Raw genomic sequence first — 24,946 nt, 5'->3', positions numbered from 1 at the left:
TCAGACATCTTTTTGTATTCATGTGAATGCATATGAACAGGGAATATACTGTATGGCAGTAAAAGTATCAATGGGTATAGGCTGCCAAAGGACGGACAAAAGACTGCTTTGACTAAGGATAGCAAGATTCCACTTACATTCGAATGATGTTCTTAACACTGAAGTTGTCCAGAGGTGCGATGTCAGGGTCCTCTCCCTTGTCGTCCTGGAGGACTATCTGCTGAATGATCCTGTCTAAGAGCTGCCAGTGCTGCAGGCTGCCACCGCCACGTTTATCTGGGTGGAGAGTCACAGACAGAAATGGTCAGGTAATCAATTCATTGGCCTATGATGAAAGGTACACTTCATATATGATTTATTTAAGGGATAATGCCCAAAGAGATGTCCATTTTCAGTAATAAATGGATGATGCAGAGGCCATTAATTCCTGATTATGATCACTTCGAAGGGCATTATCCAGCTTATACCATGGTCACCTGCCAGAGAAAAAAGACCATCATTTATATTTGAATGTGTTTTGCAATCAATATCTAAGGTTTTTCACAAGCAATACCTCTCTTTCCCTGGCAACACCTAAGGGTTTGACTAATCCCAAGAACAATCATTATGATCCCATCCCATCCTTATGCAATGGAAACAAGGTTCACTACTCCAGTAAATATCAATATATTGCCATTAGTATCAACAAACAAAGACACATTTCTTGTTATTTATCTACTCACAGGGCATCTGCAGGCAGTGTTGGAGGATGGAGATGAGGTTGGGGTAGGCATCTGTGTGGCTCAGCTTCTTCTTGATCATCTCAAACATGGCACCAGCACTCTTAGTATCTACATGGGTCTATTCAAAAAGATCCAGACTTGAATTACTTTTATGTCTGACCATTGCTCTGCTTGAGTTTGGATCATTTAAGCAATACATCCAAGGAAGTACAGGAACCAATATTAGTTTGACAAGAAAATAAGAGGTTACTCACCAAATCAAATCTTTTGGCCAGCTCAGAGTCGTCCTCATTCCGCACCATTTCAAAGAAGTCCAAATGCCTTGACAGAAAGAAACAGAAACAGTCTGAGATTAACATGTTTACTGTACCTCAACTAAACTAAACAACTAATGTTGTGTTAGGGGTCCTGGAGACCACAGGCTCTGTTTGACAATTCAGGAACCTTGCCAGCTTATAAAGCCAACTACAGAATATAATGCTTTTTTTTTATAGTTTGCATTCGTTCATCTGTGAATGATTTTTGGCACATCATCTATAATATATACAATATGGAAGTAAAGTAAATCTCAACATGACACAAAGGTGAAGCAGGTCTGCTGTGCACAATGGTTACTGAGGAGGATGATCATTTATTGGTTGATTGCTCCTTAGTCTTATTCTCACCTGTCCAGAGTGGCGTTCTCGTGCTCTCTGAGCTTGTCGATGACCGGCTGGATGCCTAACATTAGGAACTCGTACCTTAGGTGAAGGCGGAACTCAAGGTTGTCCTTAAATTAAAAGAGGAACAATAACAGATGATGATGAAATATCTATTAAATATCTAGTTTGTATCTGGGTATCTGTACTCATAATTCCCATTCACATTTTAGCACCTGTGAAAGGAGGATGTTTGTGATCAACAAAGATGTCTATCTATCTATCTATCTATCTATCTATCTATCTATCTATCTATCTATCTATCTATATCTCAGAACCCTCAAACTCCCAGGCCTCTGGTAGAGGACCCGAGCTTAAGGATGACACAGATACCACCCCACCAGGGGTGAGAAGGAGATTTGATTTTATATATATATATACACACACACACACACACACACCTATCTATCTATCTATCTATCTATCTATCTATCTATCTATCTATCTATATACATATACATATACATATCCTGCCCTGTTGTCAGGTACCTAGCACACTGATCCGATACTACAAGATGGTGTTAAAACACTGCAGGAGGTTTAGGTACATTAATTACAGGTATTTGATTATACTCTAAATGGCATGGGTGTACATGCTGACCTCCCCAGCTCCAGCGTTGAGCACAGCATTGATGAAGGACATGATGGCAGTCTTTAAATTGACCTCGTCTCTGTAGCGGCCTGTACTCTTGTCCAGCTCATTCAGCAGCGTCTACATGGTACAGACATATGGGAAGGTTAGTCAGCAAGTGTGTTTGATCTGTAAGTATATTTCAACACTGAAATCATCAGATAGCAACTAAGTCAGAAATTAAATGAACTTCTCTCTGAACTGACAAAGAAATCTTAGTTTATCAAAACTGATTTGTTAACACAACATTGAAGAGAAACTGGCAACACAGGGACACTGTTTTCACTTCTCACACCCTTTGTTCCCTCTTATACAGACTGCCGACATACTTTAGTAGGTTATTCATTACTCAAACAAACATTAAAAAGGCCTCATATGTGTGGAATCACTCAGCTCCTGTGGTGTTAGCTTAGCCCGAGGTGGCATGATTTACCACTAACCCCAGGGGGATGGGTGAAATGTGGCTTGTTGACTCAGTCCTGCTAGTCACTACAGCGCTACACATACCCTGACCTCTATAACTCTGGATGTCCTCACCTGCCTTTAATATGACCAGAGTGTTGACTTAACCTGAGGCAAGCAGTCTGAGGTGCTGCAGCATAATGACTGCAACTTGATTTATATGGACATTACTGAGAAATATTTTCTCTGCCCTTTCCCATAATCTCTGCCTGCCCCAGGTCTCCAGTAGGGTCTATAAGGATGTCTGTCTCATGAGACCTGACCACAATTCAAGCAACAAGACAGCACATTTAGCACTTTCCCTCACCTGAAAGCGAGTCCGCTCAGCAGCGTATTTCTGGTAGTGTGCCATGGCCTGCAGCACCTTCTTGTGTCCGTCAGGAACCAAGCACACCGCCCCCAGAATTTCCAGCACTGCCACTTTGGTCTTGATGTTCTCCGTCCGCAGGCTCTGTGAGATGGTGTTGATGCTCTGTGGGTGGGCCAGGACGTGCGAGCGTCCCTGGGAGTTGTTCATCAGGGCCTTGATGCAGCCGATGACGGAGGTGTGGATGCGGCTTTCTGATGTCTCATAGTCCATGCTGCGCAGGAAGTTGAGGAGGCAGGTGAGGCCATCTAGCTCAATGAAGCGTGTGACAAACCTGGAGGAATTGGGAAGGACAATTAGTACAGATTCGGAGTTAAGTAAAACATGAGCAGGCCAGGGTGAATGACATAATATACGTAATGCACACATATGTAACTTTGGGGTCTCCAAATAAAACCAATTAAAAAACAAAAGACATAGTTTGATGAAGTGAAGTAGTGTCATGTTCAATGAATTCCTTCCTCACTCTCTAAAGTATCATCTGATGGTTTCCTTGAAGTTACAGCAACAGTCGAGTACACAATTCAAAACATATAACAAAGGTCTAGTCGTATTTACACATATTAATGCAGAAATGTTACATATTATGTCTTTAAAATGGGCAAATGCCAGTAACACCTTAAAGCATCTTTAGATTCTGTTTTTTTTTAACAACAACAATGGCTTTATGGCAAGTATTTAAAGATATGCCACAATGTCCAGGTTGCCAACAATGAATGACTTTGTTCCTAGTTCAAGTCCAACTGAGGACCATTCACCATATCTCTCAGAGTAAAGGCACAAAATGCTCTAAAATATTAATAATAAAACAAATGCTGCTTAAGCATAAGAATGATTAATTTCAGCAATCAATTCAAATTAAGTTACCATCTATTTAAAGGCTGCAACACATCAGATAATCAGATATTTTGTTCATTTTATCATGTAGATTTATCTTTTTATCCACAAAATCACACAATTCACTTATTTTGTCTGACAAACAGTAAAAAAACAAAAGTTTAAAACAATCCAAAGACTGATAAAGGCAGTTAGTCTTCACATTTGAAGGATAAGAAAAAGCAAGGGTTTGGCTTGAAAAAGACTTGAGAATTTTTTTTTTTCCCTCAATTAACGAATTGGTTAAAGAGATACTCCAGAGAAGTGCGGGTACTCACAAGACACATTAAAGAATGAATGAAGTTGATATCCTGACTTTTATTCTCTACATTTCCCATGATGGAACCAATAGAGCTGCAACAATGAATCGATAATTCATTGTTGATAATCGATATCATTTCATTGTTGATATCATGATTGATAATTGGTTGGTTGTTAACTATTAAATTAATTGTGAAAAAGTTTGATAATCAATTAATTGACTTGAGTAATTTTTCAAGAAAAAAAATAAATAAAAGTTCTCTGATTCCAGCTTGATTTCAGCATGTGAACATATTCTGGTTTATTTACTCCTCTATGACAGTAAATAAATATCACCATTTACTCTATCAATCAAGAAGATAATCAAAAGATTGCCAATGAAAATAATCGTTAGATCCAGCCCAATAGCAATCAATAGAATATTTTCATTAGACCCTTTCTGCCTCCCACATCTTTCAAACTTCACAACTTTAGTTTTTAAAGCAGGCTTACTGTTAAAAACTCATCTATTTGATCAATTCCTCCCTCACTTCAGGCCGTATTCCAGCTCCTTTCAAGACAGCTACAGTAAAGCCACTCCTAAAGAAACCCACCCTTGACTCGGCTGACATCCGAAACTACAGACCTGTATCTCTTCTCTTGTTCCTCCCTAAAACTCTGGAACATGCTGTCTACAACCAACTGTTCTCCTACCTTTATCAGAACAACCCCCTAGACCCTAATCAGTCAGGCTTCAGGACTGCTCACTCCACTGAGACGGCCCTCCTCACAGTGACTGAGTCGCTCCGTGCCGCCAGAGCCTCGTCCCGCTCGTCAGTCCTCGTCCTCCTCGACTTATCCTCTGCGTTTGACACAGTCAACCACCAAATCCTCCTCTCCACTCTGGCTGAACTTGGCATTGCTGACTCTGCTCTAACCTGGTTCAAATCATACCTGACAAATCGCACCTTTCAGGTCATGTGGAATGGCTCCTTGTCCAAACTCTGCTCTCTGGAAACCGGCGTCCCTCAAGGCTCAGTACTCGGACCACTTTTGTTTTCATTATACACTAGATCACTGGGCACTGCAATCACATCATATGGATTCTCTTACCACTGTTATGCTGACGACACCTAACTGTTCCTCTCCTTTCCCCCATCCTCCAATACTCACAATGCCACGCGCATATCGGAATGTCTGGCAGACATCTCCGCTTGGACAACTGCTCATCATCTCAAGCTCAACCTCAGTAAAACTGAACTCCTCTTCATCCCGAGGAAAAACTGCCCTCACATGGACCTAACAGTCACTGTCGAGAACGTCACGGTAACGCCTTCATCGACTGCGAGAAACCTGGGTGTGATCCTCGACAACGGACTATCCTGCACTTCCAACATCACCGCTGTGGCCCGATCCTGCAGATTTGCCCTCTACAACATCCACAGGATCCGGTCTTTCCTCACAAAGGACGCAACGCAACTCCTGGTCCAATCGCTGGTCATTTCCCACCTGGACTTCTGCAACTCTCTCTTGGCTGGACTCCCAGCCTCTGCGACTAAACCCTTGCAACGTATCCAGAACGCTGCAGCACGCCTTGTTTTCAATCTACCCAAATTGTCCCATGTTACCTCCCTCCTCCGTGACCTCCACTGGCTTCCTGTTGCGGCCCGCATCAGATTCAAGACCATGGTGCTGGCCTTCAAGGCTGTCAACGGAACTGCACCCATCTACCTCCAAACACTGGTCAGACCACAAGCCCCAATGCGAGCACTTCGCTCTACTACATCAGCTGGCCGGCTGGTACCGCCATCGCTGAGAGCAAACAAAGGCCACTCAGCGAAGTCGTGACTCTTTTCTGTTCTGGCGCCCCAGTGGTGGAACGAACTCCCGACCAATGTCAGGACAGCAGAATCGCTCGCCATCTTACGCAAAAGACTCAAGACTCACTTGTTCAGACTTCACCTTGACCCCACATAGCATGACCCCCCCCAAAAAAAAAAAAAAAAAAATGAAGAATCTTACCCTTAGCACTTTAATCATAGCACTTTTGTACTTATGGTATCCTTGATAAATAGCAGCTACTTTGCTCAGATTAGGGCTTGAATATTGTTTCTCTTTTCTTTTCCACTTTATTGACAGTGATATGTCGTGGTTTCTTTCTTGTGACAAATGTACTTATTGTAAGTCGCTTTGGACAAAAGCATCTGCTAAATGCCCTAAATGTAAATGTAAATGTAATTTGCATAAGCAAAGATAGCCCTGATAACATCATGAGGCACACAATTTAAAGCTCCTCCAGAGCCACTGTTTTCCCATCCTGAACAGGTACTCTCAATGAACCGAATGACAAGCAGGACACGTAAACATTGAGAGATGTCACGTCTTGCGAACCATCTGAGGGCTGTATTGTAAATTACCTTCCCACTCACTGAGATTCCTGATAGGCCTCATAAATTATTTCAAACAAATGAGGGCTTTTATAAGGGGCGAAAGAGGCAGAGGGAGAGGAGAGAGGAGACGAGTGAGAACAAAGGAAAAGGAAAGAAGGATGGAGTCAGAAAGTGGAAGGGACAGTGAGGAAAGAGGGAGAAAGTCTGAGAGCTGAGATTTACTGCTACTCATTGTAACAGATACATTGTTTTGATGTCAGAAGTTCCATCCCCTCCCACTGCTGTCTTGGCTCGGGCAGGCGTGGAAAAAATACTGCGCAAAAAAATGTAAATCATCCAGTTATTATCCCATACACTGAGGCCACAGCTCTTCCCCCACTCACACACAATCAGTCCCAGATTTCCATAAGATTCAGACATAAGCACACACACGCACACATGCTTAGACTTCCATATTATGAAGACTCTGATTGTCATAATGTATTCCCTAGACCGTTACCCTAACCTTAGCCATCACAAATAAACACTTAATAATAAATAAACACATGAAAATTCAATGGCGTCATAGCCGGTAAAACATTTCTGGAACAGAAACAGCCTACTCTTAAGGAAATTAAGTAGGCCTTGAAGAAGACTTGTTTTGAAATTTAAAAAACAACCAAAGAAAAAACACAAAAAATGGCTCCATACAGCTCATCCAGCATAATTCAAGTCTCTGGAAGCCCTGAAACCCCAAACTGATTTGAAAAGAGTTTTTATGTGCCCTTTTTTAAGCTGACATCCTCACTGTGGTTGCTAAGCTAAAAACATTAGCATGCAGCCTGTCAAGTGAAGCTTGAACGTGAGGGTGTTTTATGTTGGTTTTTTTTTCTTTTGTTTCTTCAGTTGTTTAGGAGAATGCTGCAACACTGCTTTGCTATGGAGCTCCAGAACACACATATATACGCACACACACTTAACCTGGCATGACCAGTAAATCTCTCAAAGACATATAATCCTATGATCTTCAGCAGTGCCGGATGAGATCAAGAAGGCCATGCTACATGCATGCATGCATGCATACAGTCAGACTTCCTTAGAAATGCAGTGAAATCATAGAGAACACACACATCCTTTCAAACAGACATGTGCTTCTTGTTTCAGGACAGACACCACAGTCTCGGCCTCTGCTCAACACTGAGGTGGCAAAAAATTAATCCATTATATTAGATATGACTTGATTCAGATGCAACACAGACACTGGAACTGGAGCAAGGCAGAACTGATTCAACTGTTAAAGTTGCACATCTTACATCAGTGACAAGTCTTTGGCCAGCACAGAAGACAGCAATATCCTTATGCCTGTCTGTGGACTACGAGGCCACCTCAGAAGTTTTATGCTGCAGGAGAAATTAAGCTGAACATCTTTGTGATGAATGTATGGAAAGCAGAGGGCGAGACACCTTTCTGGAGTGTGGGTGACGGGATTCAAGGCTTTGCTCGCTGCCTGCTTCACTTCACTCTGTTGGTTTGCTGACAGCTCACCAGAGACATAGGCACACATCCTATACACGATAAACAAATGCAAGTGCATGTGCTTGCACAGGGGAAAGTAGGAAGATAGATGCATGCATACACTAACCCATATGCATGACTTTGACAGTGACTAATCTACTGTACTGTTAATAAAACCTTATAGAGAGCTGACATCTATCCACTCTCTCCTCCTCCCCCATCTCTCATTTTCTCTCCAGTGAGCACTTGAATCAATTGATCCCATCGCCTCTGACTTTGGAGTCTCCTCTTCTCCTATCCGCTGACATTCACGCTCAGCCGAGTGGCGTGCAGGCCTTTTTCTTTTTTCCCCCTTTTTTTGGAACAACCACTGCATACTTGAAAAGCCGCTGGGGTTGCGTTCAAGACAGAGACAACCACTGCATACTATATGAGCTCAGGCAGAGCTGAACAATACCAAGGCTTAGCCAACCACGCACACACAAACATTAAGTTCTTCAGACAGACAAAAGAAAGAAATGAGGAACGTAACTTGGAATTGGACGAGTCTAAACAAAAGTGACAGTATAGGCAAAAAATGAGTGCAGTGTGTGTGTCAAGCATGGTCAAATGCAACATTTGGTTTGCTGTTGATCAAAATTCAAACAAAACCATTTAGAGTCATGCAATTTCCATTGATCAAAAAAGCCTTCAACCCCTCAACCAGAGGCAGACAGTATTCTAAATGAACAAGACGGTGCAGAAAACTAATCCAGATGCTAATATTCAGAAATTCATTCAAACCAACTGGACTTTTTGAGGTTTTAGTTGCACAGACAAAACATTCTGCCTTTTTGAACTGTGGATAACCCATGTGTGGCAGGCAGTCGGTCGAGAGTTCATTCTTGCCTCAAAGCCTAACCATACAAACTCATCAATGTGCAACATTTCCACACGCACACTAAGGGCACTCAAGCAACCATGTGCTCTCTGCCTCTCTTCCGCCCTTAATCTCATCAACACGTTTGCCACACACGTAAGATCTCTTCCAAACATCCCCTCACCTACGTTCAGGCGACACACAAACACACACACATCCATGCGCACACGTCTTCTTCTACTATGAAAGGACTTGAGTGTGGACAAAGGCCCAGGAGGTTATTCAGAGGTGCTGCTTTAAACTAGTTGACAGAAGTGTCTGCTCTCACTCAAATAAATTTCACTTGATGTGTGGTAAAATAAGAGCTGAACAAAGGGCAACACACATAAAACTGACACACATACACACACATATACAGATCACAATAAAACTGCTGGCCAAGGCCAATGGCCCCTTAACATGTTTACTAAGCCACAGGCTGGATGTAATGGCTTACATTTACTCGTGTTACTGCAACAAAGGCGTTTTTGTGTACCTGTACTTTTTTTTTTGAGTATTAAACTAGAACTACCGCCTCACTGTTTTAGGCCCAACACGACAGTCAAGTTGCAATTTACTGACATGTATGTTTTCACTTTTTTACAGAGGACCAATAAAGAGCTTTGTCACATGGTGCAACAGTAATCACCTAAAGCCCAATATCAGCTATATGTCTATTAGTGTTTAAAATACAAAATCCTTGTATGTGCTCATATGCTTGGTCAACAAACCTAATTCTGCTTTGTATTTGACCGTATGAAAATTTGTTAGAATTAACATATGAATTCTTGAGTTATGGCCAGAAATGTATTTTGTGAGATCACAGTGACCTGTAATCAAAGGTCTACCTTAAAGGATAACTACCGTTTTTTACAACCTGGACCTTATTTCTAGCAAAATATATGATCATTTACTCACCCAGATAACTTTGGTGTCATTTGAAGTCGTTCGGACAAAATTAGATCCAGTGTAGCGCCGCTATATCCATATAATGCGAGTGACGGGGCATCGAAACACAGCCTCTATAACGCGTTATCTGCCACAAAACTAGTTCATTTCACCAATATTTTGTCATGATACGCTAGTGCTATTCCCCTCTGAGTCCGGGCTCGTCCGTTATCAACATCCGGGGTCAAACTAGCAGTAGCAGCTACAGGTAAACAAGCCGGCTGTCGCGGGTGCGCGCGCAGCTCAGAGACGACATCTTCCAGGTCAGAGGTAGTAGGTCAACCTACAGACCCCAGATAGCGTATCGTAACAAAATATTGGTGAAATGAACGCGGCGCTACACTGGATCTAATTTCGTCCGAACGACACCAAATGACACCAAAGTTATCTGGGTGAGTAGATGATCATATATTTTGCTAGAAAAAAGGTCCAGGTTGTAAAAAACGGCAGTTATCCTTTAATCACCAAAATGTATTCAGTTCATTGTCGTGTTCAAGTGGGAATTCCTGAAATATCGTGTTTCACAAGAAAACATAATCCCCCAGGCCACGGTTAAAGTTGGCTCAGAGAATAAGAAAAAATGTATCTCAAGTGTTGTTCTTTGCTACATTTGAAGTTGTATCAGTTACAGAGTTAGAACAAAATCCACAGGAAAGTCTTAACAAACTGTGTGAGAATCATAAGAATAAGAGTAAGCTCCAGAGACCGCTATGTCCAGAGAGGAGTCACTCAGCTGAACACACATGTTCTAAAGGTCTACCTTTACTGGCCCAGTGCCAGGGGGTGTGTGAGGGGTGCTGTCACAACTCCATGAAAGTGAGGATGGCATCATCATGGGTTGTGGTGAAGGTGGTCATTATTGTTCCTAGACCACAGTAGACTATCTTTTTTTATAAGTACAAATCATATTTAAACATTTAAATATAAACATTTTACATTCATATATTCAAACCTTTCACCTTCCTGTACCTGTGTAACTTATAGTATATAATTACATGGAAAGCCAAATGTATCAAGGATCAAAGTGAGGGCTGATATATCCCCACTTTTGCCACCTTTGTTCTGCTCTCCATATGTTTATTGCCATTCTAACACAAACCTCCCTCACAGGCAGGCTTAGTCTCTTTACTTCTAAACTGGCTTGTGTCTAGTGTACCTATCTGTCCCTGATTTAAGACCCTCAAATGCAAAGTGGTGAGAAATCTGCACTCTGAGAGAAGCAAAAACATTGCTCCATCCAAGACTCTGTTAAGGTGTGATACTCCACTCTCCCACTAATGTATCTAGTAATATATGAAAACAGATATAAAGTTCACTCTCTGTTAAGCGGAACCTTTGAGAGATCTGGCAGCAAAATGTTTTGAAGGATAATATTTGCATGTGGTGGTAGCAAATCGTCCAAAGGCCTATTGACACAGGAGTAGCCGACTCGAGTCAATATTCTTGCTGGAAGAGATTTGCAGATACAAAGTCCAGAGAGCTGTCTTGGAGAAGCATTGCAATGCTCTACTGACATGAGCCTGGGACTTCAGTGCATTCTGGGCCAGCATTGCCTCAGCGACTTCCAGGAAAGCTTCATATCCTGTCCTCCTGCAGTCATGCTGATCACGGAAATGACAGTGATCGAAAACCGTCATATCTTAGATACAAGAATGCACACATAGTATGCTCATCAGCACAGACATAAACATCAGTTCAGATGTGAAGAGGAGTCAATAGGTCAACAGTGCTAATATCAGTACACTTAACAATGTAGTTAAAATACCACAGGATAATATAAATATTTTTATATTTGGAAGCTAAATTAAAATGTAATCCAGACTGGGCAGATTGAATTTGACTACACAGCTGGCTGTAGCAGGTCATGTTTGCATATTGGCCCTCACATGCCCACTCGAGTTGAGATTCAGCTTTATGTGAGTGAACACTGCCGTGTGATGGCCAAGCTCCATTTGACTTACTGGTAAACAAAGCCATATTTACCAGCACAGAAAATTAGATGAGCTGTTCAGCCAATTTTCCAAATGTCTCACTTTTACGGCTGTTTATAATTAATCAAATTTATATTTGTAATAAGACATCTGGGCCATTAAATTGGCTATTAAAACAATTTCTGGTAAACAGCTAATGAAGTGCACCCCTCACAGCAACAAATCTACCTGCCTGCTGTCTCCTCTCACTGTTGGAGGTAACGTTTGAGATGTGACATGTAACATTTCCTATATTACCCACAATGCCTTTTGACATTTTATTATTATTTTTTGGAAAACACGTACACAAATCAAGCTATGAATGATATGTGAGCAAACCTGTAAAATCCTGAATAATATACATAGAAAGGAATAAAACTGTAAAGTTTGGTCCATTAAAATACACTGAAGTGGAGATTTATGGCTCCGAATATGAGATTTTTTAAATAAATATTTCACATTTAAATATGCACAAGATTGACAACTTCAAAATGGACTGATTTGCATGAATGTATTTTTCTTTCCACTAGTCTGAACACATGTTGCTGAAGAGCCCCAAATCTCAGAATTGACAAATGCATTGACAAATGCATTGACAGGTGGTTTCTCCGCCCTAAGAAATTAGAAGTACAGAATGTCTCAAAATGCAAGCATTCTTAGTGGAATAGTTGTCTTGTGTTGTATGTATTACTATATTTATCTGCCGAGGACAATAATATTGGAGATAATACAGCCGGTATTCACCAGATTCATCATTCAAACCATTTAACTAAAAACAGTTGAAGAAACATGTCTGTGACTATGGTCAGCTAAAAAATCCATTATCCATACTACACTGTGGTCTATTTATCAAATGATACAGCAATTGAGCCTCTGTGAAAACATCACTAAAATCTGATGTTAACCACTAAAGTTGTACTAGTGGAAAATGCAAAGTTGTCTCCTACACTGCTACACTGAAAATGTGACACAAGGAGTACACAAATGTACATGCCAAAAACTTATTGTGACTCATTGTTTTCAGATGAATTTCTCTTCTAATCAGGTGAGGGGGTTTAGAGTGCTTTTCCGCTGAAAACAGATGCCTGCTGCGGCCATAAAAGATGCTTCGAGAGAGGTGGGGTTGAATCAAAACGGCAAAGTTGTGACATGACAGCTAAACAAAAAGCAGCTTTTACTTTCAGTTATTTTCTTGAGAAACACTGAATTATATTACCTAGGGATGCACCAGTCCCCATTTATCCCCATGCAGATTCTGATATCCCTCTCACCATATATGGCACCTTAACCTAACTTTGTAGAACAGGTTAGGGTCATTTTATGAAGGTTAACATGATGCCAGGCAGGGTTGTGGCACTAAGAACTGAGTCTGATTACCATCACAACTTAATGAATATAACTGGTAGCAGAAGCAAGGAAAAACACCTTTAAATTCATTTTTTGCCTGTCTCAGTGTCACATCCCATTTACAGTTACAAGCAGCAGAATATATGCCTTGAGGATGTCATCTTGACATTTCAGTGGCTCATAATCAGCCTGTAAGTGTCAACAGTGGGTGGCTTGCTGACAAAGTGCTGCTTTTGTGCGCTCTGCTTGGCACCCTGCATGCCCACCATGTGTTTGGGTCCTGTGGCCCGGCAGAGCAGGCAGCTCAGAGCACAAGGGCACCTCTTCACAACCAGGCCCAGCTGCCTCTATGAAATACCAATGGAAAGGAAGAAGGGGGGCTATTTCAGGCTGTCACCCAGAGAGAGGCATGAATCAAAGAAGAATACAGACAGACATCACCATGTTTCATATAATGCTGCCATTAAGGGATACAGCATACTCACACAAACAAAGATACAGAGGTGACAAATAAAGGGGATGTTAAGGTGAAACTTATGGCCACATTAAACCACACAGTTCCCACAGACATCTAAACTGTCGAGCACAAAGTCGTCATTTTTTGTCTTAGTCACCCATTTTATCACAAAGGCGAGACTTGGTGGGACATTAACATACTGCCCAGGCTTTCCCTGAACACCCATATTCTGTGGGACACACCTGCTACCCACATCACCACTCTAGCACTTAAACACATCTGTGTGCTAATGAGCAATAGCTCACTCTGAGAACAGCATGGCTGCAGGTGCATTACAGCCACTTTTGATGACGCAAATCAAGTGTACTTGAATATAATTCATGGAATTAATAAGTGTGAGAGAAACAGAGTGGCAAAAAAACAGAAAAAGGCATATTAGCATTGACCTGAAGTATCTGATACTGTGCTGGGGTACAAGACATTTCTACATTGCTATTATATAAGGAAGTATTTGTAACTCTGCCTCATTTAAGTCCTAGAAAAGGTCCTCAATTTATTTTTTGATGGTGCATAATTATCTTCACAAACAACACTTATGAGATTTGCAAAAACAAAAACGCAATGTGCTGAACCCTGTCACCTCAAGTAAAAAAAGTAATCCCACGCTCAAACTGCTCCTGTACTATGTAGTTATTCTGTGTAGATTCTTACTGATGTTTCAGCATTCAACAGGGTTAATAAAGGAATATTGTGGCAATGTCTTGTGATATGTAGTTACAAGACCTTATCCCACTAATTAGAATTTTCTCTCCCAACCATGTCTCAGACACTGTACAGGCTGAAATCATATTTTTTTCATAGTGTACCACACTGGGCTCACCCACTACATTTGTAGCCCCAATCTGGAATGGATGAGAATTGGGTGGTCACGATTTGGATTTTTAAATCGAAAATCAATCAATTTTGATCATCAAAACTGAAGGCGCATGTGCCACCAAAGGAAGCATAGCCGTCTATTTTTTTTGTGAAAATCAAATCTAATCAAAAGTCAAATTAAATTGTGGACTTTGAGAATCATGATACACCTAGAATAGCATCAGTGCAGATTTATGTGATAAATCCCATTTAATGAGGGTATTAGTAATTTTCTCCATCATTTAAGTGCAACAGAAGGGGATAACACAATCTTTAATTCTTAATTTATTCATCTGTAATGCTTAAGCTATTGATTAAAAAAAAAGTTACCTGTGAACACTGTCATTATAATGTTATATCAAATGTATGGTTTACTTTGAAAATGTCAAAATCAGATGGCTAAGTGAGTGAAAGTGCATACTTGGATGCCCAGATATAAACACAACCATGCACACACATACACACTTGGCCTACAAACACATTCACAACCCAGACGTGACCCAGACAGTGACGTTGCTCTGGGTTTTTGTCACTCTGCACATTATGTCTGTCACTTCATAGCTCCCCTTGAGAAAACTCAACACATTCTCTCTGATCCAGACCACTGTGTCATACAACTGGCATAGGCTGAATGACAGCTTTAAAGGAGCTGCTGATGGGGAGAGGGAGGCAGTTTGTAATAGTCGGCTGTCTAGCACCTTTGAATGTTACTTTGTGGTGATGAGTGAGGCCTAACAGCTGCTGATGACCATGTGGGGGGAGAAATAGGAGTCTAGATCTTTAAATAACAAAACTTGGGCCTATTTCAATTGGAAGTACAAACAGGCTTCTTTTTTTATACTGCAATCCTGTCCTGATAACAGACAGAAATGGAAAGTAAATATTTTGTGTAGCATGTTACATGGACTGTATTAAATGTCAATAAATCAGATAGCAGAAAAGCACATTTTAAAGAAGAGTCGAGCAATGCGGTGCTCTGTACTGTCTGCAGCAGAGGAAAAGGTCACAGTTTAGTTGGACAGAGAGATTGGCTTACCTCATTGGCTGAGTCCGAAGTGCTGTCTTCAGATCTTCCACCACCTTGTTCCTCATTTCCATTTCCTCCTCATCAAAGGCAAATAGGGTCTGCATCTGTATGAATGGTGAGAAATTAAATCAAAATGCAGTTTAGTGGATACACAACTGATTAAAATTACTGAATTTTGGCTTCATACCATGCAATTAGTTAAACTACCTGCTGGCAAACAATTCTGCATGTATAACTTTTTATTGAGAGATTTTCATTGTTTCTACTGGTTTAACATAAGAATGTTCATTTTAATTTGGCAGCAATTAAACAGCAACAGTACATATTTCCTATCCTTGTTTGTTTCAGTTTGCATCACAGATAATAAAGGCCACATTAACAGGCTAATGTTTCAGACACCACCGTTCAAGCAGATCATGTGTATCTCTATCTATGTTAGCTTGAATGTGATCCTCTTTTCTAATCTGTAAACCTTTAGAAAAGACATAGAGGTCAAAGTTAGATGCAAATATTCCTGGCAAGAACATTTTTTGGACCAACAGCACTTACACAGCTAGCTGAGGTTGGACCCCATGTTTGAGTACCTAACAACAGCTCTGTTCTGTATGGTGTGTGAGTGTGTTTAATCTAGAAACAGTGCAGTCAAAACATCCATCATGAAGACTTAGCCTCAAGTCCAGATGGTTCATGGACTGTGTGCCAGGAATAAAAGGCTCTGGCTCCTGTTTCCCAAAACGAATATGTTCATAGTCAATGGGAAGTTGGACACAACAAGTGTTGGGGAGAGTGAATGATTTGGACGTGCTGCGAGCCAGTTCACCGTGTCAATGAGTCTAGCCAAAAGACTCCTTCGTACATCTGCTATTTGTAAGCTCCTTCGAACCTGTGGCCAACATTCACATAAGGATACTATTATAGCCAGTTGGTAAACCAGCAGAAGGTCCTTCCCTAAATCCTTATTATGGGAAGTGCCCCCCAGAGCCAGAACTATTCCTCTAAGCTAGTCGTCAGTGCGTCGTTAACTGAGTGAGAGATGAATGCAGCTCAACAAAACCTTAATTTGGACCACATGGGTCACTGATGCACCAAGTGAAAAGGTATTTGGTCAACATAAATGAAGGCAACCAACATTATTTTAGAGGCACAGAACCTAATTTAGCTAACAAAATATTTGCTGAAACCTAGCTATTATCCAATTGTTCCTACGTGACTAAAAACTAAAACTGAATTGAGTGGAATCCGGTAATTTGAATACACAACTTTCAAACCAATTTATTGGCATTTCATTTGTGACACAATTCTGTCATGCAATTTTGTTATATTACAACAACCTTTTCGCATTTAATGCATTTCATTATGTGTGCAAATCACTCGAATTGTTATGACTTCATATAACCCACTGAAATGCTACCTTCCACTAATGAAACACATTACAATGTGAGTATTTACCTCCGAAAACAATAGCCTTTTATCAAGTTTTATAGGAACTTTTAAAATTTTCAAATGTTCACAACAATGTGTTTCGAGTGTGTTTTCCAACGTGTGTCCAGTTCAAAGCAGTTTTTGAACTGGAAATAACATCAAGTACAGAAACTTTTACTTTACTTAAACAAAAGCACACAAATCTTAAGAAGAAAAACTAATAAGAGAAAGTTTAAAGCTGCATTAACTAACTTTGGGGCAGCTAGTGTTTATAAACAAAACACTTTATTGTCATGTTTTAAGTTGACATAGAAAACTTGTGATATAGATATACATAGGCTATAAATAAATTAATAATATATAAATTAACTTAAGTAAGTTGTGACAAGCTCACTCCACTGCTGAAACACACTGTTAGCAAACAATTGCTTATTTACACATCCAACAGTTACTGAGCAACATTCTCATTCATTTAGATTCAGGTTTGTGGCGACGTCGCAAATCTAAGACAAATATTCACTCTCCTTTTAGCTCGTTTTATGTTCCCTACCAGCTTTTGAGGGAAATGTCTGGCTGTTTAGCTGCTACTGTACATGCTCCACTATGTTAATCTTTTACTGTGTCTGCCTACTGTTTGGTGGATAGGTAGTGCACAGTGGGTTTTTACAGCATTTTTGCTGAAAACAGTTAGCTGCTGCAGCCTAAAGTTAAGCTAGGAGTGTGGTGAGAATGAACCAGAACAGTTAAATTGTCAGCTGACAGCTAAACTATAAACTGAAACTCACTATAGACTGTATCATCAATAGCCTAGTGCTGACAAAAGTCATTTCCAGGTAGACAACTGGCAGTAGATTTGCATTGCGGAGATATGTGAAATGTGCAAATCATTACCTTAACCGTAACTTCAAATGACATCACAAAGAAAGAAAATTATGTAAGCTACATGACGCAGGGTTTTTTCTACCTAGAGGTTAGTTTAACAGACATGATTGGTTCTATAAAGCTCAGCCAAGCTAAGAGGAGCTGCAGATTCTGTTGATAATTCTCTGTCACATTGTGTTCACATTGTCATTTGATACATTGTTATTATAACAAGATCAATTAAGCAACTTTAAAGTTTTGATTAAAACATTATTTGTTCAAAAAACATTAAGCTGATATCACTAACTAACTGACAATTCAATACAATTGGACTAGAGCTATGCCAAGCTAATGAACAGCTGAACAGATTTGTTGCAGATTTAATAATTGAAATTTATAATGTAATGTAATAAATGTACTTTTACAGGCTTCATTAAAATAGTGTCTTTAAGGCAACAATACAAAATTTAATAGGGATTCAAACAAGCGTTACAAAATGTTGTGTTGTAAAACTTTTTTGTGGTTGAGAATTGGAAAAAATTAAATTGATTAGTTGTTTCTTTACCTCCCTGGCATTTCAAAAGCCCTTTTTCTTGCCTCAGTGTTTGATTGCCATCTCTATCTATCTATAGAAGACCTTATCCATGAGGAAGCTATGAAGCTCAACACGCTAGCTTGGACCCAGTAAGGCTGCAGAAACTCTTGTCAGAGTCACGAGGATGTCTGAATTATCACTGTGAAGCCAAAGAACAACCTCAGGGCTCTGACATGGTTTTATGAATGAACATCAAGATGCTGGTTGTACAGTAATCTATCTGGGCAGCAAAGTGAAAATGAGCTCATCCAATAACTCAGCTACTGTGGATGGGCTGCCCCTGGTGAGCCTGCTTAGGAGCCAAGACATGAAGTCATGTACAAGTTTTAAAATGTGCTCTTGTCAAGAGGCTGTCTGGGGCACGCTGGTGGAGAAAATGGAAGACTGAAAGTGGGAGTGAAAAATGATTCAGAAAGGGGAGGAAACTGGTGGAGTTATGCTGAGTCAGAGAGACTTTGCCGTAGTGGAGCTTGAACAAGAGGCTGCTTGGGCAAAAATGGAGACAGAAAAAATATATTTCTCATTTATTAATTTAATCTATTATAGAGTCATATATTTTTAATATTCCTTATGCATGCCAAGATAATTCTGCCACTGATATAATTTAATTTAATTTGCTTGCAATGCGAATACATTTGTTTTCACTTGTTTCAATGAATTAAGTTTTTCCCCCAATAATACATAACACTATCTAGGAAAAATAAAGAAAGTGAAAATATCTAATTACATTGACACATGTTTTAACTTGTATTATGGAGAGAAGAAAAAAAGACTTTGAAGACTCTATATATTGTAGACTATGTAGAAATGATTTACAGACTCAGGTTGTTTTTGCTCCACTGTAGGATACATCAACAAACATAATAAGGAGTAGTACAGAAGGATGATGCAAATGTAATGACATAAAGCAACAAGACCAAAGAGCTGTGGTGGACTACAAGAGCAACATAAGGCCACCTGTCCCAGTTATCGTTTAGGGAGAGGAAGTGTAGATGACTTAATAAGTACCATGGGGTCCAAATCTATAAAAAACTGAACACACAACACTTACACCCTCTTCAGGAAGGGACAGAACAGACACTTCTCCCTGAGAAGACCAAGATCTTACAGTGTATGCAAGAGCCTCCTGCAGATCTTCTACCAGTCTATAGCCAGTGCACAGTAAAGAACTGCCTAATTTATAAAGCTGACTTTAAAGTGTGTGTGTCAGTCAAATTATCTGAAAATATTATAATTAACAAGCCACTACTAGGGGGGGCAGTTATTGGAGATTTCAAATAGGCAAAACGCAGAACTACATCCGGTCAGTGCTCATTTCCAGTTAAAAGGCACTGGCTATGTCTTAAACAAAAAACAAATCTCTGAACACTGAGATACAAGGGTTTATATAGCATATAGGTCGTACTTTCTTTCTTCACCTTTTGCTGATCTAAATTGTTTTTTTCAGTTAATGTTGTTTCAATTACTGTTTATAGCGACTGTTTCTCTTTAGGCTTGTATTACAGTGTTTTATCATGTTAAAAGCCTATAAGCCTTAAAGCCTAACCAGGGACACGGCCTGCAAATTAGCTACGGCGTGAAGTCATTTCATCAGTAGAATTTGGTTTAAATGTAAAAATGTTTGTATTTATCGTCTCTGTTATATAAACACACAACCTGATATCATTGTGTTGGTGTTGTTTTTGGAACAAATGAATGATGCTCCAGAACCATCACTGCACTGTCATAGCTTAGTGACTCAGTAAAAAGGACCAGAAAAATACACACATGAAAGAAGATGTCCTATGTAACATGTGGTTAACATTGTGAAAGGATACGTTAACCCAAACCATCTTTTCCTGAACTTAACCAAGTATTTTTGTTGCCTAAATCTAACCAAACAGCAACAACTGAAAAGCTAAAAAACTGGAAATAATAAGTGAACAGTTCCAAACAGGAAATTTATCCCAGTCTTCTGGTTGAGAGTCCTGTACTTCACCTATTGAGCCACCAACAGCTTGCTCCTGGTGTAGACTTTTTGTTGAGTTGAATTCAGGTTCTTGGAGCAAAATTGAATTATGTTCTAGGAACAACACCAACATGGTAACATCAGATAAACCTTAAACACATACAGTTGTGGTCAAATGTTTACATACAGTTGCAGAAATCATTGGAACTCAAGACTGCCATGATATACATGTTCTTAACAACTCTCATTTTCCTGTGATGGAATGAGTGGAACACATACTACTTTGTCACAAAAAACATTGATGAAGTTTGGCTCAATAATGAATTTATTATGGGTCTTCTGAAAATGTGACCAAATCTGCTAGGTCGAAAGTATACATACAGTAATTCTAATATTTGGGGAAATGCCCCTTGGCCATTTTCACCTCAATTAGGTGCTTTTGATAGCCATCCACAAACTTCTGGTAGTCCTCTGGTTGAATTTCTAACCACTTCTCTACACAGAATCAGTGAAGTTCAACTAAATTTGTTGGCTTCCTGGCACGGACTTGTTTCTCCAGCACAGTCCACATGTTCTCAATGGGGTTCAAGTCAGGACTTTAGGAAGGCCATTCTAAATTCTAAATTCTAAATTCTAGCCTGATTTAGCCATTCCTTTACCACTTCTGATGTGTGTTTAAGATCATTGTCCTGTTGGAACACCTAACCGCACCCAAAACCCAATCTTCGGGCTGATGATTTTAGATTTTCCTGAAGAATTTGGAGATAATCCTCTTTCTTCATTATTCCATTTATTTTCTTTAAAGCACCAGATCCACTGGCAGCAAAACAGCCCCACAGCATGATACTACCACAACCATGCCTGACCAATTTTCTCTCAACAGGAGGTGACAGTTTGGGTTTTCTTTCTGATCATTGCAGTGATACAACAGTGCCATGCACTTTATACTTACAAACAATTCTTTGCACAATTGATCTTGGGACCTGTAACTGCTTTGAAATGGCTTCAAGTGACTTTCCTGACTTGTTCAAATAAATAATGTGCTTTTTCAGATCAATGCTGAGCTCCTTAGACTTTCCCATTGTAGTGTTTGTGGCTAAGTCTAATGGGTGTATCAAACAAGCCCTATTTAAATGGACCCAGAAACGTCATCAGCTATTATCAATCATAATCACTCAGAAGAAGTTAAGAGGCCATGCCACAAAGAAAATTTGATTCACATAACTTTCTATACTTACCAAAATTGACCGATCAGGTTGCTGTATGTATATTTCTGACCGAGCATATTTGGTTATTTATTATTGAAAACTTCCTGCATGTTTTTTGTGAGAAAGTAGAATGTGTTCCACTCATTCCATCACAGACAAGAGTTGCAGAAATCATTGGAACTCAAGACTGCCATCATATACATGTTCTTAACAAGTGCATGTAAACTAGGGCCATCAACGAATATTCTAAATTCGAATATATATTCGAATATTTAAAAAAAACGGAGATTCGATTGTGAAAATTAATATTCGACTGTGGAAAAAACACATCGGCGGCTGCTTTGCGAGTGGGCGCACTGCATGACGGGTCAGGGACAGGTCACTTGCATAGCGTCACTCACTGCTGAAAGTGAGACGCGACAAAAACCGTGACAGATGCAGATGGCAGAGAGAAAAATGAATCGGCAGAAAGTTCAGCGCCCAACTCAGTAGCAGAGAGAGTGGTTTGGACTCCAAGCAACCTAAAAAGCCCCGTTTGGAAATACTTCGGATTTTGGTCAGTAGACGGCAAAAATGCGGAGCCTCGAGATAAAGTTGTATGCTAGCTGTGTAAGCTACAGTTAGCTTACCATTCCACTACTAGCAACATGAGGGGAGTTTGCGCATAGAGAGAGAGGGCGCGAGCAAGAGAGAGGTCTACGGTCCTAAAATTTTTACGCTATAGGCCATTAGTTCATTTACTTATTTTGTAATGTGTAGGTATGTTGTCAAAGACATGTTAAAACTAAAAAAAAATACCTATAAAAGTAGTTATGTCTCGTTGTATTAGTTTGTCCTCCTGTTTTTGACATAATGCACAAATCTAGATATATATAGATATAGATATATAGATATAGATATAATATTCGAACGTCATTTCACCTTATAAAGCATCTTCTATGGTAATAATTATCTTTTTACTATATTATATGTTATATGTTTAGATTAATAATTAACATTATCTGTTAACAAAGGCACAGCATGTCAATTTAGGGGTCTCTCCATCAGAACAATGGAATCAAAAGATGTGTAATGTTGTGGAGTAGTGTGGAATCATGGGAGTTGTTCAACATTGACTGAGCTGTTCATTGTTTGAAACATTTGGGATCATTTAAGTACATAACTCAACAAAATATATAACAGTGGTCGAGATGTTTTTAGACATTTTAATTTGGAAATGTTACATATTTTCTTTCTTTTTTCTTTAATACAGACAAACACTAAGTATCATTACTTAATCATATTACATACTAGTGTTGTGGACACAAATACAGTGTACATCCGTTGCTGTTGCATGCTGTTTGAGCCTTAAAGACAAAGTCAGTAAAATTGTTTCTCCAGACTTCAACCCTAAGCTCAGGTACTGGTGCACCATTCAGAAGTTGCTCATTCTTGTCTCCTGAGTGGAGCCAATAAACAATCACAGCTGTAAAAATAACAACCTTCAACATGGGTTGTTGCTACGGGCGTGTATGCCAGAAAAACAAACAAAACGGAAATAAACATTAAATGCCATTATGTTTTGGCACTATGTTTACAGTGGTCTGTGTAAGTTATTGCCTAACAGTTTATCTGGTACATGGCATGGAAATTCTTGAAAGATAGAAAATGTAAAGTGTTGGGAAAAAAACTACAACAACAACAACAACAAAAAAGGTTTTAGTGGAATGCTGAAAAGTCCATTACTGATATGAGAGGCTCTTGCTGGAAGACTGTCTCCACCAATGACTTGCTAGTCTCTAAATTTCAGGCTTATATGTCATCCTTAAACAGACGGTCTTAAAATGTCATGTTTTATGATCTCAAAACATGTGGGAGCCAACTTGTTATCCACATAAGGAATCAGGGTCAGATGTCATCAGCACAAACTGGTCAGCAAATGTACAATTAAATAATACAACTCACACAAGAGCAGTGATGTTTAAAATGATACTGAGATCATGGTAGAAGACAGTTTTTGTGACGGTATCATGCTGTTTTTATTGGCAGCCATACTGGCTAGAAATAATGAATACTGTCACCCTGGCTTTGCTTTGTGTCTTTGACAGTCATTCCCACTGACTGAACTGCTGAGTGTCTAAATGGTCTGTTTGTCATCACAGCATGTGTGAATGCTGGGGTCACAGCGAAAGAATGTGTTCATGCGAATATAACAAGCAGTCAGCAAGGAGGTGATAAAAGCAAGCCAAGAGAGTCAGAGAAAGTATGACTGAGAAAACAGTGACCACAGGTAAGTGAATTACATTGTTACAGTAAAATTAAAATTGGCAAGGAAGTTTAATTGATTGTGGGATTTCAGCAGAGGGGAAATAGACATTGTGTTTGTGTGACATGTGTTTGACTTACAGCAGCCATGGAGTTGATGCGGTCAATGTAGTAGTCGGGCCAGCTGGTGGCCAGCTTGTTGGGGTCCTCTTGCTCCTGTGCATGGACACAAAGACAGATTGAGTCACTTTAAAATCGACTGTAATCTACAGCTGGTTTAAAGCAACATTATGTAGAAATCGGCATTTTGTGCAATTTTGCGATGCCCCCTCACAATTTTGGGTGCAACACCACCGTAATAAATACAAATTCTAGGTTTGTAAAGATGTATCAGATGTAATGTAGGTGCTGACTACAAACAAAACTCATTATGCCATAACAACACTGTGATGCTACCCTTTCAGTGACGTTACATGCAGAAACAAGTGATGGCGGGGCAGAGTGGCTGTGACAGAGAAATCACTCACCCTATAACAAGACACTGTACCATCACAATGATTTTGAAGCTGTTATTTTACAGTAAAAAAGTTATCTATAGAGGTGGACAGCTGTGGAATTTAGAGAAATCATCCATGCTCTACAGATGACTAACCCTTTTTCACCCAACATCTTCATCCTACTACTTGTAAAGTACTAAGCGTGAAAAGTGAAAACATCAGTAATTTATTTTCTCTAAAATGCGGTGTGGTAAACAAAGCAGGGCTGCAAGCGGGGCTTTGACTGTTACTATACTCACTCTGTAATCCATACATTATTTTAATACTATTTCACTCAACTAGTTTCACCCCTCCACTTTCCACCTCAGCTGCAGACTTCAACATCCACATGAAGACCTAATGGAGCAGGCAGTTCTAGCCACAGTAACTGGGTCACAACATCTCAGAGTATTCAGTTGGCCCAGCTTTTATCACAAGGAGAAGGAGAAAAAACAGAGAGAAAGAACTGCCTTGAGGAACGTAATGCACTCCACAATAGTTTTCAAATAGCTCTGTCTGAGATCAATTTGTCCGGGCCAATCAGAGGAAGCGTGATGCCACGAGCAACTAAGGCACATGAGAAAACAGAGACCATGTTCCCCATTCACATCTGGTCTTGTTTAGCCTGAGCTTAGAGTGCTGGTGGAGAGTTGTTGTTCCTCTTACTGTGTGCATGTCAGTGAAAGTTGG

General features: G+C 39.9%; 1 protein-coding gene across 9 annotated transcripts in view; it reads right to left on the bottom strand.

The window, feature by feature from the left end:
* daam2 (dishevelled associated activator of morphogenesis 2) overlaps nucleotides 1–24,946 on the bottom strand; it is a 120,681-nt gene that overhangs the window by 29,178 nt on the left and 66,557 nt on the right. For all 9 annotated transcript variants that reach the window (XM_084380458.1, XM_084380460.1, XM_084380459.1 and 6 more), the window contains exons 4-11: nucleotides 23,862–23,936; nucleotides 15,452–15,546; nucleotides 2,821–3,154; nucleotides 2,022–2,132; nucleotides 1,388–1,491; nucleotides 977–1,043; nucleotides 723–840; nucleotides 138–276 (exon numbers count right to left, since the gene is read on the bottom strand). In XM_084380458.1, coding sequence (XP_084236584.1) covers nucleotides 138–276; nucleotides 723–840; nucleotides 977–1,043; nucleotides 1,388–1,491; nucleotides 2,022–2,132; nucleotides 2,821–3,154; nucleotides 15,452–15,546; nucleotides 23,862–23,936 — 1,043 coding nt within the window. The remainder of the gene's footprint in view (nucleotides 1–137; nucleotides 277–722; nucleotides 841–976; nucleotides 1,044–1,387; nucleotides 1,492–2,021; nucleotides 2,133–2,820; nucleotides 3,155–15,451; nucleotides 15,547–23,861; nucleotides 23,937–24,946) is intronic.

This window comes from Pagrus pagrus, assembly GCF_965226575.1.
Source record: "Pagrus pagrus genome assembly, chromosome: 18".
Classification (NCBI taxonomy): Eukaryota; Metazoa; Chordata; class Actinopteri; order Spariformes; family Sparidae; genus Pagrus; species Pagrus pagrus.
This window is presented reverse-complemented; position numbering and strand designations above follow the sequence as displayed.